The sequence below is a fragment of the Exophiala bonariae genome, assembly GCF_035927105.1.
Source record: "Exophiala bonariae strain CCFEE 5792 chromosome Unknown scaffold_32, whole genome shotgun sequence".
NCBI lineage: Eukaryota > Fungi > Ascomycota > Eurotiomycetes > Chaetothyriales > Herpotrichiellaceae > Exophiala > Exophiala bonariae.
Genome location: NW_027042507.1, coordinates 213,005 through 231,965, shown reverse-complemented (window position 1 = coordinate 231,965; position 18,961 = coordinate 213,005). Strand labels below are relative to the sequence as shown.

The following is an 18,961-nucleotide window of genomic DNA, read 5'->3' as shown; positions in this document are numbered from 1 at the left end:
GCCAATTCTAGCTGCCGCCAGGAATTCGCAAGGTGGAGGAAGATATGAAGCCACTCAATAATACCCGAGAGAATAAAGTGCCTCTACAGCTGAGTGGTTGTTATTGTTTCAAGGTTAGTGAGTTAGTTAGGCCACCATACCTAGTTAGTTATCGAATACCAGGGGTAATCGCGCGCTGGTACCCTCCATCGGACGCGCCATCAATAGGCATGGAATCGGCTAATTACCTTAGGTAGTTGGGACCGAGCGCTTCCCTAAATGTTGGGGTAGAGCTCGCGCTGGCAGCCTCAATCGGACGCGTGCTCAATGGGCATAGAATTGAACTCGTAGTCCGTAGGAGGTGTCTAACTTCCCCACCTATTTTGGTGAAATCCCCACGTTCAAGCCAACTGACTCGGCCAAGTCTAGAAGGTCAATCTGTGTTGGTTGGGCTCGGCTCAGGGACCAGTGTGAGCTTTGGGTTCTGCGACCTGTTGTCTATCCATACGAAGTACGAGAGCCATCTCACATCTTCTCGACAAACCTCGTACTCGAAAAGCTAATTGGGTGTAGTACCTAGGTAGGCTTCCAATGCCAGCTGGTACTTTTTCAACATTGTGTGAGGGGTAAGCATTCATGCCGCGGTATCTGAAAGAAGCCTAGAGCAACTGAGGGGTGGTACCGGACTGTTCAAAGTGTCGTCGACGTGCCGAGGAGTGGTTGACTCTGAGGGATGGAATTGCACTCTCAGCCTACCATGAACATCAGCATGAGGTTTCAGACGGGTGCCGTGTCTGCTTTACATTTATACACTCGGCGACCTCGTTGTATGCTCTAGATTTCGAAGCGATTGTATTTCTGTTCGACCATTCACAATTATTCGCTCCACCGACATGGCGCAGGTTGAGACAAACACTATATCATCGTCAATGGGCACAGTGATTCATGAGACTGTTGAATATCATGGAGACCCCACACCAGTAGCCTCTGATGTTACTGGGATCCCGTCGACATTATCTAGCTTACCGGACGAACAACCACCTTCTGCCGAACCTCAAAGTATTGGCTTTGACCCAAACACTCTGAAAGCCCGTTATGATTTAGAGCGTGAGAAAAGACTTGCCGCAAACCCAACTGGAGTTGACCAATACCGATCAATCAAGGATGGCGATCCCGTGTTTGGCCACTATATTGAAGACCCTTACATTGAACGAAAGGAACGAGCCGCAATCAATGAAAGAGTTGAAGCTTTGATTGTTGGTGGCGGTTATGGGGGCCAGTTGGTCGCCGTCAGGCTCATGGAGGCGGGTATCACGGACATCAGGATAGTCGAGAAAGGGGGCGACTTTGGAGGCACATGGTATGTGGGCGACTATAGCTCGACGATGATCTAAAGCTAGGTGCTAACACTTTCAGGTATTGGAATAGGTATCCTGGTGCGCAATGTGACATCGAGAGTTATGTCTACATGCCCTTGTTGGACGAGACTGGTTATGTGCCTACTGAAAAATATGCTCGGAATGAAGAGCTTCTCGAGCATGCCAGAATGATTGGTCGTCGATATCAACTTTATCCAAAATCCGTCTTTCAGACCGAGATCAAGAAGGTTGAGTGGAATGCAGAGACCAGCGAGTGGCATGCGTCTAGTGATCGCGGAGACACATTCAAAGCACGTTTCTTCATCTCTGCTGCAGGACCATTGCACCGTCCAAAGTTACCCGGAATTCCCGGGGTCGACACCTTCAAAGGGCACGCATTTCATTCTTCCCGCTGGGATTATGAATACACTGGCGGCAACAGCACAGGAAATCTCCACAAACTCGCGGACAAGCGTGTCGGCATCATCGGCACTGGTGCTACGAGTGTACAGATCGTGCCACACCTAGCAAATCATGCAAAGCAGGTTTACGTCTTTCAACGGACTCCAAGCAGTATAGATGTGCGTGGAAATAAGATGACCGACCCGGATTGGGTCAAATCGTTAGGAGATCACTGGCAGAAAAAGAGGATGGACAATTTCAATATCATAGTCAATGGTGGTCAACAAGACGAGGACTTGGTTGCGGATGGTTGGACTGATATCATTCGCAAGCTTCTTGTTCGGAAACCAGTCGACCCCAACAATCCGAACAGCGCACAGGAGTTAGCTGAGCAACGGCAGCTCTTTGACTATGAAAAGATGGAGCAAATCCGAGCCCGAGTCGACTCGATTGTCACAGATCCGCAAACCGCCGCAAAGCTTAAGCCATACTACAATCAGTTTTGCAAACGGCCATGCTTCCATGATGAGTATTTGCAGAGTTTCAACCAGTCAAACGTCCAACTGGTAGACACGGATGGAAAGGGTGTTGAGAGCATTACCGAAAAAGGGGTCGTTGCCAACGGGCAAGAATATGAAATCGACTGCTTGATCTATGCCACTGGATTCGAGCTGGCCACCGATTGGACGCAGCGAAGCGGCTTCGAGGTCGTTGGACAAGACGGGCTGCTGATCTCCGCCAAATGGCAAGACGGAGCGGCGACTCTACATGGCTGGACGACACGCGGATTCCCCAATTTCTTCATGGTGCAGATATTGCAGGCAGCCCTGACGCCGAACTTCATGCATGTCACTGCCGACCAAGCGGTACATTTTGCATATGTGATTAGCGAGGCGAAGAAGAGAAATATCAAAACGCTTCAGCCGACGCAGGAGGCCGAAGACCAGTGGGTGAAGACCATCATAGAGTTTGCCGCGCTCAGAGAGAGTTTTGCAAAGGAGTGTACCCCTGGCTATTATAACAACGAAGGGATCCCAAACCCTAAACTGGCGAGGAACTCGTCTTATGGCGGCGGCCCCCTGAAGTTCTTACAGATAATGCAAGAATGGCGGGCCAAGGGAGACCTGGACGGCCTTGAGAAGGAACTATTCGAGAGTGATACCTTAGCATAAAGGTCTACTTACACGTTCGTATTTCGGCTACTAGATGAATCAAGACTTCTTGCCACTATTGTGGTAATTACTATCATTGTAGGTTTTAGCTCATTGGGAAATGCTTTATAACCCGGTGTCGACATGCGCTTTCAGAGTTCTGGCAGGTGAGTTTCATGGCTGGTCTCGAAGAAGTCCACCGGTCCCCTATGGCCGGCACGCTCAATAATCTCTCTGACCTTGGCAGGGGCAGCACTTGGCCGACCGGAAAGGATTCTAAAGTTGATATTGAGAAATAGACTGAGTAGTCCAGAACAGTCGGTTCCCATCGCCAAATCATGTCATCGGGCAAAGAGGTCATTCTGGGAAATTGATATGTGGCTCGATTTCTTTGTTTTGATGGATCTCCTTGATGAAATGATGAGAAACCGGCAGGAAATCGCGTTATGCTCCATTTTGAGTTTCTGATGCCCCGGGCGTGCATTTGGTTCATAACTTGGCGTGCGTACTGTAAAGACAAAATGGATCTGTAGTTGAGGCGCAGCATGTTAACGCATGTGGAGCACTGCGGTAGCTTTTGAGCTATGAATTTGGCCGCTAAATGCATCCTCGTGATCAAAACTACTCCGGCCTCCGGAGATGGCTTTCTTGATGGAAATCTTTGGAAATTCGATTTCGCCATATTGATAAGTAATCTCGAGTTGTCTGGACTTAGTCGCAAAAAAGGTGAATATGGCTGACTGTCCTTAGCAAAGCCACGAAACTTTGAGCCAATTCGTGCTCCAATTTCTGAGTGGAAGAAGATTTCCCAATCGCCAAGCACAGTACCGGTTAAAGTAAATGTTTCGGCTAGCGATGATCACTGAGCTCATGGTGGACAAGAGGTGCCAAAACCTTGGTCACCTCGCGACCCCGAAGCAGGTTACCGACACTTCAACTGTGCGCGAAAATGGGCAAGACTGAGACCAAGGAGTCCATCCGCAGTAAACAATGAAAGTCGAGAGCCTGGAGATTCGGGACATGTCGATCTTCTCCGCAGATTCTTCTTGCTCGAGATGGAGACTTATTTATAGCAACTCCACAATATCGATCGTCCAAGCTCGGGAAAACGAAGATCTCTAGGAAGCTAAAGAACTACTTTCCTCCCTAGGTCGGTAAAGGCAAGCAAGGAACGCGCAAAATGGTCCAATCCGCGGGACTTGGGAAACCTCGGGAAGATGATTCAAATCGCCATGGAAGAAGCATTGACGTAACATGATTTGAGCATTGAGAGCATACCTAGTTGGCGCGATTGGCGAACCTTGGCACTTCCAGAAAAGGGACAATACCAAGCCATTAGTTCCCAACGCGGTGACGACCTGCCCAGGTTTGGCGTCGTCCATCATCCATACTGTCTTGGTTATATCGACTGCCTTTCACAAGATTTCACCATGACGCAGATCTTCAGATACGCTGATTCTGGTGCTAATGCTGATGGCAATCTGGTGACCCTTTGGCCCTTGGCAGATTGGCCTTCAGCCTGACTTCGCCTCTGCCAATGTTCATGAGAGCTGCTACAACAGGCATATTAGTCTATCCGTCGCAATTAGCATCTGCTTAGCATTGTCATAGCTCTCAGAACTTCGCGCGGGATGGGATTGAACTACAGATATTTTTCCACGCCATGGCTGAATCATAAACGTGGATCCATAATATTTGTCACTGCCAAACTAGACAGTTATGGTTCGTAGAGCCCAAGAAGGTATGACGATGTGAGACATGGATGGAAGTAGGCAAATGAGCTCTTCCTGAAATCTATAAGATGCTTGAAGAATCCGTGATACTTCGGAAGGTTCGATCATCGGCTCTCATCATCCAAGCTTCAAACACGAGAAAAGACTTTGCACTACCGAGTCCGCCATATATCCCACCTTGTCCAGGTGTCAGCCACTCTCTATCTGCAATATGAAGACTACCAGTATCGCCTTCATTGCCGCCGCTTTCAGCAGCTTAGCTGCAGCGAGCCCAATCGACAGCCGGGGCTCGAAATGGGCTGAATGGGATAACTCTCCATTCTACTTCACCTCAGTATACAAGGTCGTCGCCACTCCAGATCAAGTCATCAATGGTACCACTGTTACTCCAGGTGAACCTGGCGCTATTGGATACTACAACTACGGCATCAACTCCGAGCTCAATGTTATTTGCTACGTGAGTACTCTGTCAAACTTATGATTCTATGTACTAACGTTCAGGTAGAACATCACTCTCAAGGGGGTTACTGGAGACTATCAGTCGCCAGCACGCACTGCTACCCACATTCACCAAGCTGCGAAGGGAGCGAGTGGCCCACCTCGTATTGCTTTCCCCAACCCTTCACCTGTCAGCAACGACCCCAAAGTTGTTCGTCGCTCAGTAGGCTGTTTGACCGGTCCGTTCTTGACCGGAGTTTTGTCCAATGGTGTTGACACCGGCACTGGTTTCACCGTCAAGCAGATCGAAGACAACCCGGCGGGATTCTTCACCGACAGCCACACCGTCAAGTATGTTCCAGGTGTTGTCAGGGGTCAATTAGCATAAATCAGGGGATTGTTTTCGCCTCGGTGCATGAATACGTCCTGGAGAAATAATGTGTACATATTTGGTTGCGACGCGACAGCAGTCTTTGGCTTATTGCCATCGAGCTATAATCACCGGAAGTGTCTAATAATATCAATTCCTACCATCAGGTTCATTTCTCTACGTCGGCAAATTACTGGAGTGGGCCCATGTTGTGATCAAGAGTTCGAGATACCAAGACTGAAGAGATTGCTTGAGCGTCTTCACTTCGCAGCCTGGGTCTAGACCAGCGACCTGAATATGGATTTTCGTAATTGTGGTGATAATACCACAAGCCATGGGTTAAAATGATGGTTTGCAAAATAATCTGTGGATCTGAAACAACCCATCTTTCATTTTTTCAACCCCAGCTTCGCCGTCACCATGAGCGGAGTCTCCAGATCACTGACACCCACGCTGATAAGAGGCGGCAACACGCCCTTGAAACCACCCTGCTGAGCGCGCAGGGCTTCCGCCTCCTCTGCCAGCTTGAATTCGAATTGGGAGAGTAAAGAGCTCATCACCTTGTAGATGTTGGTCGTAGCCATGGTCTTTCCAATGCATTGGCGTCCACCAAGCCCGAAATGCATTAGTAGTCGTGACCGATCCGCTGTCTCTGGTCGCTCCCATCGACTTGGGTCGAAAGTGTTGTGATCTGTTCCCCACACGGCTGGGGCGTGGTGAAACGCGTGGTTGCATACTGCTATCGAGGTCTGGGTTATGTTATTAGTCTTCCCTTCACTGAGGGCAAGGATTCGATTATGTGTTTTAGACTTACACCTTTTTCGAAGTGATGACCTTCGATGGTTAGCCCTTCTGGGGCTGTGATGCGGCGAGCAAGTGGCATGGTAAAAACAGGCGTTATACGAAAATTCTCCTTGACACAATTTCTCAGGTATGGCAAGGAGGACTCGATGTCAGTTACCGGGTATGCTGCCTCATCTACACCTAGAGGAGGAAGGTTTGCGTCAAGCTCAGATATACACTGCTTCATGGATTCTGGGTTATGGAGCAGATTGTAGAATAGTAGTGTAGTTGATGCGCTTGTAGTATGAGTGCCAGCAATGCTAGTTTGGAATATTCTTCGTCAGTAAAACGATCCTAAAGCGTAGTAAAGTTTCCTCTGAACTTACATAAACCCAAATGCTTCCGTCTCTAGATCCGTTTGTGAAAGGTGCTTGCCAGTATCGGGGTGCTTTGCGAGTATCAAACTGGTCAGAAGATCTTTTCGTTGTGGCAACGAGACTTCTTTCTGATCTTGGCTCGTCTGCAGTTCCTGCAGCCGACGTTGGACACTCCTTGATGCGAGTTCAGCACAATCTCTCCGGCCATTCACCAACCCTTGCACTGCAGGAATCGGGAGTCTAGGAAGCAACCATTTGAGACTTTGCAGCAACGCTGGCCACGCTCCCGTCGCTGATGCAAGTAATGTATGTTCTTTAACCGGCGGCACTCGGGATGTATCATTCGTGATCTGAAGGTCAAATGATTTACTGAAGGCTAGATCTCCAAGCACATCGATGACATAGTAATGCAGGAACTTTTTCAGGTCAAAAGTCCGTTCAGCAGTCGCCTCCTCTGATATCTTTTGCATTAAGATGGACAAGTTCTCATCAATATATTGCTCCATTTGCTTGATATTTGCCATTGAGAATGCATGAGACATGTGTCGTCGTCTTAAAGAGTGATGCTTCGAGATTCGTTAGGCACACGAATGAAAATAATTGACTAGGCCACCTACCGACTCATCTCGAGTTCCAAACACATTTGGATGTGCACCACCAAAAGCATCATAGAACTCTGTCTTTGGTAAGGCTTTCGAGGACTTTTGATATATTGCCTGCACGGCACTTTCATGCGTGATACTGATCTTATCAGGCCCATAACGGACGACTGGTCCATAATGCTCATGTAGGTCTGTGAGCCGATATGGTTGCTTCAAGGACAAAAATTCGAAGACTTGCCAGACATCAGTAACCGAGGCCCAGAAGGGTCCTGGATATTGTGCTAAAGGGTGCAGGCATCTCTGGTAGACAATGTATGCGACGAGATATATGGCTAGAATAGCAAGGATGGCGTACCCGAGATGGTGTGGCTGTTCTACCGATTTGAGATACATACCTATCTGAGTGGTGATGTCTGGTGCCTTAGAGTCGGACCTTGGCAGCAGACTTGTATAGATCTCAGCTACTCGAACACGACCAGGACATTCGACTAAAATATGGTCAACCATGCGGTCGGCAATATTGTAGTCTCGCCTCAAACAAATCCTATCCCCGACCGAGTTCCTCGAGACGCTGCTCTCTGCCAATCGGGATCAACCTTCCCGGGGCAAGCGGCTAATGTGATTTTCACCCCACAAACTCCTCATGTACGACGCCAGCTCGATACGAACTTCCATCTCTTTCCCATTTGCCACCTCTCTCATCTCTCGTCGACTGGCACTTCCACGCGCACCCTTTGCCCAGCTGGCTAGAAAGTTGCGGGGTGTTCACTGAAATCATGTCTCTCGCGTTTTAGCGAGTCTAGCGGACACGTGGAATGGTAGACGTGCGGAGTTCTATCTTAGCAGGTTTCTGCGTTCCCGAACCATTCTGACCCTAACAAGGCTGTCAATCCCTCCGGGCGGTAGCAATGGCAGTGCGTCACAAGCCGTTGACCAAGCGCCGACGTGTTGAGTTGGCATGCACAAATTGCAGGCAAAAGAAATCCCGAGTAAGCTTACCGCATGAAAAGCTCATCGTTTTAGAGTCAAATACCAATGAACATTACCGACAGTGTGATGGAGAACAACCGTCTTGTTCCAGTTGCTCACAAGCTCAGATCTCTTGCGAATACCTGGAGGTCTCTGGTGACCAAAACAAAGGTCGGGGCCAAAGGCAGCATGAACCATTTTCCAGGTACCGATAAATTGGCATCATGACTATTGCCTTAGCTTACGACCAGTAGGAAGAAACGCACGGTGACAGTGCCATTCCACCAGCCTGAGAAAGTTTCACTACCAGGAAAACTCAATGTAGAACCCTTGATGTCGACACGAGACACGTCGTCGCTGCTTCAACCTATGCTTAGTAGTGAACCATCTGATCCTTTGGTGCATGCCTCTAAGTCGAAAGATGTCTCACACTGTGATGAACGAAATATCACAGTGTCAGATGAGGAAGCCCGAATTGACACACTTGCCACAGGAACCTTCAGTGATGAAATTGAGACCGACATAGGTCATTTTGGTGATGATCCTCACTCAATCCCAGTTGATACAAATTCGCTAATTGCCCCGAAGGACCGAGTTCCAATCACGACTACTTTCGAAATTTATCCGGGATCTTCGCACATCTGGCGCGTGATGGATTCACGACACAGTCGAGTGCTCTCAATACGTGGTCAGTTCCTCGAAACTTGATAGCGGGCGTCCCAGAAAGGCGTTCTCATATCTCGGGTATCTTCGACTGTATGGCACTTCCAGATGACCAGACAGCTTTGGCACTTCTCAAGCAGTTTTTCACCACAATTGCATTGACAATGCCATTTTTCAACAGACCGGCGCTTGTACGCGGGTACACTAAGCTGAAAGAGCGGCGGTTTCAAGACTTTGATAGAGTCCAGAGAGCTTTGTTCAATATGATCTGGGCGCATGGTTCCTGCTCGCTCGGCGCGGTAGACTCCGAGGTTTACTATCGCCGAGCTATAAGCCTATTGGACAGTCTCACGATTCGTAGGACAAGTCAAGAGATGGGTGAGTTCGAACACGGAGTCAATGGGCTCTTTCCTCTACTGACAAGACATCAGTGCAAACCTGTCTCCTTGTCACGTCTTATCAACAGAACAATCAAAGATCTGTGACCAGTTGGACTTTCCACGCTCTCAGCGTGAAAGCTGCATTCCAGCTTGGTCTTCACTCTCAAAGCTCATATCAAAGTCTCAACGCCGAGAGTCAGCAACTGAGGAAGCGACTCTGGTTCGGAGTTTTGAATCAAGACAGGTGAACTCTTTCGCAATTTATCTTGCAGTATTAACGAACGCTTAGGTTGCTCTCTGCTGCACTGGGCCGGCCATGCCTTATTCCGAAACAGCATGCAAGAATTGAACCAGATGACCCGCGACCGACTACAATATATCTCGATGCTGTGAGTCCCGATCGCATCGAATCTTGGACTTACTTCCGACACGTCATGTAATGGTTTTCACCCGTCATACCTGCTCTTACTAACTAGTATGGATGGCAGATCGATCATCTCCATCATCTCGAGAGCAGTCGAGGTCTTATATGACCACAACATTGACTCAGCGAAATCAAGCATTGACAACCTTCTTGTTCGGAGACTGGAACTGCAGCTCGAGCTAGAGAGATGGCGCATATCTACTGCAGGGTCCTGGAAATTACTTACTGGTGCAGAGCTACATGGGAAACCCAAGAGTACATACGAATCATTGAGATTCGAGATATTGCTCTCCATACATTACTATCGAACTTTAATGTTGATCAATCGTCCGCTGATTACGTCAATCCTCAAGTCTTGGATTACGGAGTTGAGCTTAGTCCCAGAAACAACGACAGCTGTTGTCCTCCCAATCGTACAGAACGACTTTACCGCAGCAAAAGAACTTGTCGGCATTGTCCAGGCCATCGAGAGCTCTGGAACTAGCTTTTTGCATCGTTACGGGGCTTGGTTTCTTGCAAACTATTCAGGTATGGAAACATTGCTTCAGCATAACAGACTTTGCACTGAGAAGCTCATGATTGTATAGTTTTCACTGCCAGTATCCATCTCTTTGGTATCATGCTGGCTTGTGCACGACATCCAGATCGCCTGTCCATTTCCAACATTCATCTCGTTGACGTTCGAGGTTTCCTTAATGACGGTCTTCTAACATTACAGGCTATTGGAAAAGCCAGCCTCATGAGTCAAAGGGGTAGCAATTGCTTTTTCAACTTTCTCGACCTCTTCGATTCGCTAGGTAAGTATCTCCAATTTAGCTTCACTATCAACAATACTAATGATTATCTGCAGTCAGGTCCAAATCCCCTGATATGGACGAGCAGGACATCTCGCCGTGTGGCCCTACCCGTGGCAATGCTGAGTCGGCTCTAGAATTTGCAATGGGCTCCATGTCAAGTTACATCGTTCAGGCGGCGGATGACTTCCTCTTCCAAAGTAGTGAGAATGACTTTCTATGGGATAACTATGGCTATGTGTCATGACCGCCGGAAGAAGTTGGGTGAGTGGTTCTTTACGACCATAGAAAGAAACCCGTGAAGTCTCCCCGGAGACAAGCTGAAGTTGTGGCTTGTGAAGACATGAATTTCTTCCACCAGGAGTCTACCTTGCTGGGGATAGTCGTATCATTTGTGTGCTGCTCTGGACAGCCAGTCGGGATCGACCTTGCCTGAGTGATCCTTGCACCAATCGGCATCTTGCTTTCCGGCGGAGCAGGAAAAGTACCTCATGCCAAGAATGCATCATTGATTGACCATCAACAATGGCAATTGAAGACTTCTTGGATCGGCAATACAATTACTTGCGCAGAAGCTCGTTATATTGGGGTATTGGAGCGTTAGCATCGCATTGTGCTCCAGTCTTGGCTACTCCATGGGGCGCCGTGCGGATCCTGACACGTTACATCCCCTCCACACTCTGTCGCTTCGAGTGCCAACCGCCTTCGGGACAGGATGAATTTAAGACTTGGCAATCCATTCTGGTTCATAAAACTGATGGGTCTCCTTCATGTGCAGGCATTCAACTACGCTGCAACGGCAGCTTGGGAACATATCAACCAGAGACTCGACCGACTATACGTCGTCCATTGTCGACAGCCCACTTTTCCAGATTCTACCGCTTGGTCATTTTGCCCGTACCAACGAATGATCCCATCGTCAAATCATGGATACGAAGTCTGAAAAATACTCAGAAAATGAAGTTGAGGATGTTCAGCAAAATACATGGACAGAGAGAGAAGAGACAACAGTGCGATGGCTAGTTGATTTTCGAGTTGTGCCAATCATGTTTGTCCTTTATCTTCTGTGCTTTCTTGACAGGTAAGTACCCGGCGGCCATCTTCTACAACACGGTCGAGTATATCTAACGACGTCGTCCACAGAGCCAACATTGGGTGCGGCAATGTTCATTAAAATTGACAAGGATACAAAGGATGCTAACACGAGAACAGCAATGCCCGCATCCAGGGACTTCAGACCGACCTAAACCTACATGGGTACCGATTCAATATGGCTTTGGTTTGTCTCAAGCTGCAGAAGCAAAGCGAAGTGCTTATTGAATACAGACAATCTTCTATGTCGGATACTTCATTGTTGAGATCCCCTCCAATATGCTCCTCAAGATCGTCGGTGCGAAGTACTATCTTCCATCCTTGGTGGTCGCCTTTGGATTTGTCTCAATGTGCACTGCCTGTAAGTTTTCCTCACCTCAGCAACCATGGACCCCATATTTTCAATATCCTACCGAATTCAATCATGATATACCAAAGTGAAGCTAATTATCGACGACCTTTCAGTCGTCCACAACTATCCAGGATTACTAGCATGCAGATTCTTCCTTGGCTTCGCCGAGGGGGGTCTCATGCCCGGGATCTCATATTACCTCACGTGCTTTGTGACGTGCCAGGTGTTGGAGGCTTGGCGGTAGGAAATGCACTTCAGGAATTGTCCAATTGTCTCTGTTTTCTCTACTCATGGAGGCTGTTCTTCTCTCTATATAAATTACGCGTGGTGACGATCTAGAATGGCCTTTTCCGCATCTCCTGAGACCCTCGTTGAGCTATAATAACTGGTTATTGACCCTGTCCAGCTGAGGTTTTTGGTCCTTGTCGAGCTGATAACTGCACTAGTGGTAAATTGCGTTACGGCGAATCATTACGGCGGAGTAGAGAGGTCTTGGTAGCAACACCAGGATCCAGATCACGTGATATCACGTGATACGAGGCAGTCTAGTCCCGATTAGGGCTAGTCTAGGATCCCTGGTATATCTACTAGGCTTCTCCCCCGTACCCCCTATTGTACCTAGACAGTTTCAGTATCATCATCAATTGACATTACCTCTCGCATCTAGCTACGATGGGCATTCCGCTCGTGGTATGTCACAAGCTTCTATCGTCGCTCTGAGCTCCTTCTTCGAATTGGCTGGTTTGTCAACGGGGCTTGCCTGGCGGGTGCCTTTGGAGGCCTTTTCGCAGCGGGTCTCAGCCAGATACCACGCTGGGGTGTCGAGAGTACGCCGATCCATACATGGAGAAACATCTTCTTCTTCGAAGGCATTCTCACGGTTGTCATTGGCCTTGTTGTTATGTATTTCCTCCCATCGAGTCCTATGGATTGTACGTTTCTCTCTGAGCGTCATCGATTTATCGCTGCTGAGCGCATCAATATCGAATACAACGACGCGCGGACGAAGGGACATAGGGTGACGAAGAAGGACGTATACCGTGGGATATTCAACATCAACAATGCAATTTGTGGATTTTCCTTCATGTTCGCCAATGTTGCAGTCCAATCACTGGCACTCTTCATGCCGACCATCCTTGCAGCACTTGGATATACATCCATCAAAGCACAACTATATACCGTCCCAGTTTACACAGTCGCCACAGTGGTCTCGCTGTTCATGTCCTGGCTGAGTGATCGCCTACAGAAGCGGGGAGTTTTCATCTCAGCTGGTGCCCTCCTAGCAATGACTGGGTACGCAATATTGAGCACTGTCAAAAACCCAAACGTTAAGTACGCCGCGGTGTATATTGCAGCTATTGGGATCTTCTTCATTGGAACGACGGTTTTAGCTTGGTGTCTCAATAATGCAGCAGGAAGCTCCATCCGGGCAGTGAGCTCAGCTTTTGTGATCTGCATGGGGAATTTCGGGTCCCTAATCGCAGTTTGGTCGTATCTTCCTGCAGATGCTCCAAGATACAGAAAAGGTCATTTCATCAACATGGGAGCAGAAATAATTGTGTGTCTTCTTGGTGTGGTTGGCATCATCTACGTCAGGTGGGAGAACAAACAAAGAGATCAGGGCAAGCGTGACTACCGTTTGCAAGGCCTGACCACTGACGAGGAGCTTGAAAACTTGGGCTATAGACACCCCAGTTTCAGGTATATTGAGTGATTGGCATCTTCCAGACTTTGACGATGTAGGGATCAAGCTGTCATCAACTGAACATGTTAGAAGTGCGGTGACTTATGAAGGTGTTAGTGCTCATCATTGATCATGATTCGTATCAAGACAATCTCCAAAGATGATCTAGAAAACCCATGGAAACAGCTGGTCTTACGTTGCCCAGACATCTCAACTCAATCGAACAAACAGATGGTTTTGTTTCCTCTGATAATCTGCCCCCAAAGTTGCTACTGGCGTATTCGCAAGGCTGATGGCCTAGGCACTGCGGAGGTTTCGGGTGCTAACTACGATAGTATCGTTAGGCAGCCTTCACCACTCAAGCCTCACGCAACCACGCTAGCCAGACTCTGTTCCACATGCGGCTCATGCGAGGGAGAGGCTCAACGACAAGTGATGCGCCATGCTTGCTCCAGGCTGACTCCAGACTGTCCGGTGCAGACAACAATAAACTTTGTTAAATGACCTCGTCGTTGATCCCATTCTTGGGTTTACTCACATCATAATGAAAGTGTCACGGATAAGGCTGTAGCCTTAGCACGCTGGATGCCTGAACAGAGGGGCAGAACGCAGTACTGTCTGAAGCCTGCAAAGAATTACTTCAGCCCCCTCTGACTAGAATTTGCCCGACTGTCGCTCACAAGCATTGGTAAGCTTCAATCTGGCCTATTGTGTCGGTCGTCACCCGTCTTCTGTGACCTTTGAACGCTAAGTATATAGTATCCAACCATAGCCACCCACTAGGTATGCGGTGCTGTGCTTGGCGAGACGGCATGCGGCTCGCACTCGTCCACATATCAGTGATGTCCTGCACGCCTTGTCTCCAGAACCTACAAGCTGGACTACGATTCTTCGGACTGGCGCATGTCAAGCTGTTAGAATAGAAACCTTCTGCGGGCTGCACACTCCACGTGCAGTAGGTCCAGCACTGCCATCATGTCTTCACCATAAAATACTCCGTAAGGCAGATATCGATTGGGCAACAGTATGCGGTTTTTGGCCCCAGACAACTCACTGCAATCGAAGAAGGAAAATGGTCGATACTAGTCCGTGCTCGGTTGGATGCACCTCAAGGCGATCGTCAGTCTGAATTGACAGCCTCATACAGCGCGAGGGAGCATGGTTGCTATAAAAGACTCCAGTCTGTGTGTTGGAGTTTTCCAGAGTCCGGTCTTTCAAAATCCTGTATCTGACAACCAAGTGAATAGTCAGCTGAAAGTCTTCTTGATAATCTGGTATCTCACAAGGCTGTGCCTCTTTTAGTCCACGCTTCCAATTCGGATAAGGATTGCCATTCCCTTCCACCAACGCAGAGTCAATAACCATCACATACTGCCCAGGATGAAGCCACAATTTTGCTTCACAATTCTTGTCTCGATCTTGACAAGTCTCACTTTCTCTGCCCCAGCACCACAGCCAGACATTCCCACCAGTCTTGCACCTCGCCGCATCTCCAATGCACTTTCAGTGCGTGAAGCCAGTGACGTCGCTGAACGCAATCCCATCCTCACAGCAGCTGGTCAGTATGCTTGCGCTTTTAAGTTTACCTTTCAATCCTCCTATGAACCCATCACTGACAAGTTTCTTCCACAGCCATTATTGACTTTGCCTCGGACGTGGTAAACTTCATCATCGACCTGGTCGAAGATCAGGCCGAGAAAGAGGGAGCATTCACCCAACAAACCGTGCAAAACCTACTCGATGCCTATCCCACCAAGAACGTCATCGTCTATCATGACCAAGACAGCTATTACGACCTGACCGACGCAGTGCACGCGCACTACGAGTTGGATCTGCTACTGGGCTTCACCAAAGGCTATGAGATCTGGGTCTTTGACACGGGATAGTGAGTCTTCCTTTCAACTTTCATTCCATCCTGTGATCGAGATGTTGACATCTGGCCAGTTTTCAACTTGCAGGTGACGGTGGATTTCAGAATTGGTGCATTGGTGGAGAGTTCAGTGACTCGAATGGAGACGGGATCATCACATTCTTTCCCAGGGGTCAGTGAGATCCAAGTCCAGTAGCCATGTCTGGTGAGCATCATTCGAGGATGTCAAAGGATGGTAAGGGGGATTGGGGAATCCACTCGTTTGCTTGTCCCACAATTCTGTGGCCGAGAAGATTGCAATGCTTAGTTAAGAGTCACGAACCGGGAGGATCGTGCTAGCTATTGATGAAAAGTACCTAATGTAGGAATGACAGTCTCCCCAATCCGATAAAGACTCGCTGCTGTATTGCGTCTCTAGGCGACTGGCCACAATTGACGCAGCTGTCAGTCGTGAAGTTAACGAAGCCAACATTGTCAGCGATGAACCATTGTCTCTGATAGTGATCTCTGTTTGAGCAGTAATAGGCTCCAGATTAAGCCTCGGCTGAAGCATCAGTTACAGGAACGCGATTGGGAGAAAGGTTATCGATGACTACCAGCTAGGGATACCGGGTATAGGGATCATTAGGGGAAGAATTCGAGGTCAATATCTCAGCAAGGGTGACAAGAGATTATGGTCGGCGCTAATTAACTGCTCTGTACTAAGAATGGCTGCTGTCATACACTAGTGGTCCCTTTCAACTTGCTCAACGGCAATATCTTTCTCAACGCTCTTGCGGATACTCTTCACCGCACCAAGCTCACCACGTTCTAGTGCAACTTCATCATGAGGAACGACACCAAAGAGCGCATCCATTGCTTCAAGAGAAAGGCCTATCATTTGTCAGTTGGTGGCCACTGATTAAGGACAGGTATGACTCACCTTTCGTTTCTGGGACGAAGAACCACACAAAGAAGAACATCGCAAAGGCGAACGAGCAGAAGATCAAGTAGGTACCGTAGCCGTTGGCGCTGAGAAGAGACATGAGTGGAAGGAATATACATAGAGATCAAGAAAAACTTACCCAACAGTGACCAACATGACTGGGACAGATCGGGCCACAACAAAATTGAAAAGCCATTGAGTAGCCGCAGCCAATGCCACGGTCAAGGCACGAAGACGGAGAGAAGGGATCTCAGACGAGTAAATCCAGCAGACAGGTCCCCATCCGAACTGGAAAAATGCGGCGAATAGGAAGATGCACACCAAAGCCACATAGCCCACTGGGGGAACTGGTTGGCCTTTGATCGGGGGAGAAATCCGAATGTAGAGGCCGATGAACAGCATGCAGCAGCCTTGTCCAATGGCAGTCCACAAAAGCGATCGGCGTCGGCCAAGGGTATCCGCAAGGAACAAGAGGAAGATAGCACAGCTGATGCACTTGACAATTCCGTAGATACCAGTGGCGAAGAGACCAGTGTTGTGACCAGTAATGCCAAGATTCTGACAGACTTGCGTTAGTATAGGGCCATGGTCTACATATACACGGGAGGTAGCTTACAGCAAAGATGAGAGGGGCGTAGTTGTTGATGGCATTTGTTCCTGTGTCCTGATCAGTATGAATCTTCGGCAGGTGATTTGTATGTCCGTACCTGTCATTTGTTGGCAAATCATCAAGATCACAACTGTGATCGCACGTCGTCGGTTGCCTGCAATGAGCCACATTTCCTTCATTAGATCCAAGAAGCCCGCCCCCTTCATCAGCGCGCGTTCATTTTCCAGCTGAGTCACCATTTCGCCAAATTCCGCCTCGACGTAGTCATGGTTGATAGGAAGCATTCGGACCTTCGAAAGGACTGCTTTGGCTTCTTCCCATCGATCCTGCTTCATAAGCCAGCGAGGTGATTCGTTGCAGAAGAACATGCAGATCAAGAGGAGGACAGCAGGCAAGCCCTGAACTGCTAGAGGCACGACCCACGAGCTATCGCCTGGAAGATGCAAGCTTGCACCATAATTGATCCAGTAGGCCAGCATGCCGCCAAGGACGATGAAAAATTGGTAGGTTCCGGTCAGAAGGCCTCTGATGGCGCGTGGGACATTTTCTGAGGTGTATAAAGGGGTGACTACGCTGCAGACGCCCACACCGAGACCGGCGATGAATCTTCCGACGTATAATGCTGCGAGATGGCCCCAGGCGTTGAATTGAAGAAGGACTCCGATCAAGACAACCGTTCCAGCAACCAGAAGTGATCTTCTTCGGCCAATCCTGTCAGCCATAAACCCTGCAATGATGGCACCGGCAAAACATCCGGCTTGCAGAGTCGAGACAATGTTGGCCTGCAAGTTTGCAAGAGCCTGCTTGTTTGGGGCGCCTGCAAGTCCAAAGCGTGTGAGGAAAGCAGGTAGAACGACGACGCCAGAAATAATGGAGCTATCCATGCCAAACAGCATGGCTCCAAAACCGGACTGCGGTAGATATATCGTAAGCTACTAGTACTTGTGTATTCGGGCAGGGAGAACAATTACCGAGAGTGCCAGGAAGAATGCTCTCCAGCCGTAGATCTCTGGCGGGTCTTGTTTCATGGCATCGTTATGAACGATCTTGCTGAACAAACGGTAACCCGTATCTCTAGCCATGGTGTGCTGTTGCGAGTCTGACGGAGCAGGAAATCGATGGTGATGATGGTCTTGTGTGAGCGACGTCCAAGTTCAAGGAAGGGACCTGCCTTTCTCTTTATGCGATACTACTTACGATCTTATCCCCGTCCTCCCACAGCTAATCACATGGCAAAAACTTATCCATGGGGTGGATCATGGGGATGCCGCGTAGTGAGGGCAGCAGTCTGATTTGTCCCAAAGCTTCTTGATCGCACTTCTTTGAGAGGTGGGAGACATCTTACGGTCCTAAGAGCCATGCAAGACCTGCGGGGAACGGGGGATCGACTTACTGTTGTGGATCTCCGTTCTTGGGATTGATCCAACATCGCCTCCGTCGACTTGTGAGGCTTAAAAGAGTTGGAAACCGGGCAGACAGGCTCAGCGGGGTGATATTGGGGGTCAATTCGCGGGGGTTCCTCGATATCCTTGGCGTGGCTGGAGGAACGACAATCGCTTTCGGCGCTGGGGGAGATGCTTTGCTCGAGCCTGGGGTCCCCTGGGGTCCCTGGGGTATACCTGGGCGCTCCCCCCGGCGGTTCCAGAACAATTCCTAAAGAAAAGGACTATGCCCGATTTATCCCCTAGGCCGAGGCCGTGTTTTCTTTGGTTAGTCGGGATGGACAAGCACAACGCGAACTCCAGATTAAGTGGTGGCTGGAAACAGGAGCTCGATCTGAAGGATGAGGGTCTGGCTCCTTGTCTCCGTACTTGATTTGCAAGTCATGATCATGAATCGGTGATCAGTCCACCACTAAGTAGTAAGTACTTTGTCAACATGGGTGAATGTGATTCCCGCTGGAAGGCGGACTGTGCTGACCGCCGGAGCTGCTTCAGATGGTACGTGGTCCCTCATACCGAGGCGTCCACCTCCAAGAGCGACGTTCAAATGACATGGGCACCCA

The 18,961-nt window shown here is 48.9% G+C and overlaps 7 protein-coding genes across 7 annotated transcripts; 5 read left to right on the top strand and 2 right to left on the bottom strand.

The window, feature by feature from the left end:
• Positions 1-872: 872 nt before the first annotated feature.
• On the top strand, positions 873-2,911 carry LTR84_008584 (uncharacterized protein; the record flags this gene model as incomplete). Its single annotated transcript, XM_064852129.1, has 2 exons — positions 873-1,339; positions 1,396-2,911. The coding sequence occupies 2 exons, from the start codon at positions 873-875 to the stop codon at positions 2,909-2,911; spliced, it is 1,983 nt and encodes a 660-aa protein (XP_064701726.1).
• Positions 2,912-4,834: 1,923 nt separating this feature from the next.
• LTR84_008583 (uncharacterized protein) lies at positions 4,835-5,449 on the top strand (the record flags this gene model as incomplete). Its single annotated transcript, XM_064852128.1, has 2 exons — positions 4,835-5,080; positions 5,129-5,449. 2 exons carry the CDS (start codon positions 4,835-4,837, stop codon positions 5,447-5,449), a joined length of 567 nt encoding a protein of 188 aa, XP_064701725.1.
• A 371-nt stretch (positions 5,450-5,820) lies between these two features.
• Positions 5,821-7,586, bottom strand: LTR84_008582 (uncharacterized protein; the record flags this gene model as incomplete). Its single annotated transcript, XM_064852127.1, has 4 exons — positions 5,821-6,180; positions 6,246-6,534; positions 6,601-7,157; positions 7,209-7,586. 4 exons carry the CDS (start codon positions 7,584-7,586, stop codon positions 5,821-5,823), a joined length of 1,584 nt encoding a protein of 527 aa, XP_064701724.1.
• Positions 7,587-8,495: 909 nt separating this feature from the next.
• Positions 8,496-10,670, top strand: LTR84_008581 (uncharacterized protein; the record flags this gene model as incomplete). The annotated part of the gene is made up of 7 exons (XM_064852126.1): positions 8,496-8,697; positions 8,751-9,203; positions 9,257-9,449; positions 9,495-9,641; positions 9,694-10,157; positions 10,217-10,426; positions 10,480-10,670. The coding sequence occupies 7 exons, from the start codon at positions 8,496-8,498 to the stop codon at positions 10,668-10,670; spliced, it is 1,860 nt and encodes a 619-aa protein (XP_064701723.1).
• Positions 10,671-11,469: 799 nt separating this feature from the next.
• On the top strand, positions 11,470-13,581 carry LTR84_008580 (uncharacterized protein; the record flags this gene model as incomplete). Its single annotated transcript, XM_064852125.1, has 6 exons — positions 11,470-11,504; positions 11,567-11,578; positions 11,636-11,702; positions 11,750-11,876; positions 12,459-12,481; positions 12,535-13,581. The coding sequence occupies 6 exons, from the start codon at positions 11,470-11,472 to the stop codon at positions 13,579-13,581; spliced, it is 1,311 nt and encodes a 436-aa protein (XP_064701722.1).
• Positions 13,582-14,931: 1,350 nt separating this feature from the next.
• LTR84_008579 (uncharacterized protein) lies at positions 14,932-15,437 on the top strand (the record flags this gene model as incomplete). The annotated part of the gene is made up of 2 exons (XM_064852124.1): positions 14,932-15,109; positions 15,184-15,437. The coding sequence occupies 2 exons, from the start codon at positions 14,932-14,934 to the stop codon at positions 15,435-15,437; spliced, it is 432 nt and encodes a 143-aa protein (XP_064701721.1).
• Positions 15,438-16,145: 708 nt separating this feature from the next.
• Positions 16,146-18,038, bottom strand: LTR84_008578 (uncharacterized protein; the record flags this gene model as incomplete). The annotated part of the gene is made up of 6 exons (XM_064852123.1): positions 16,146-16,294; positions 16,344-16,432; positions 16,486-16,904; positions 16,963-17,003; positions 17,054-17,867; positions 17,928-18,038. 6 exons carry the CDS (start codon positions 18,036-18,038, stop codon positions 16,146-16,148), a joined length of 1,623 nt encoding a protein of 540 aa, XP_064701720.1.
• Positions 18,039-18,961: the final 923 nt, after the last annotated feature.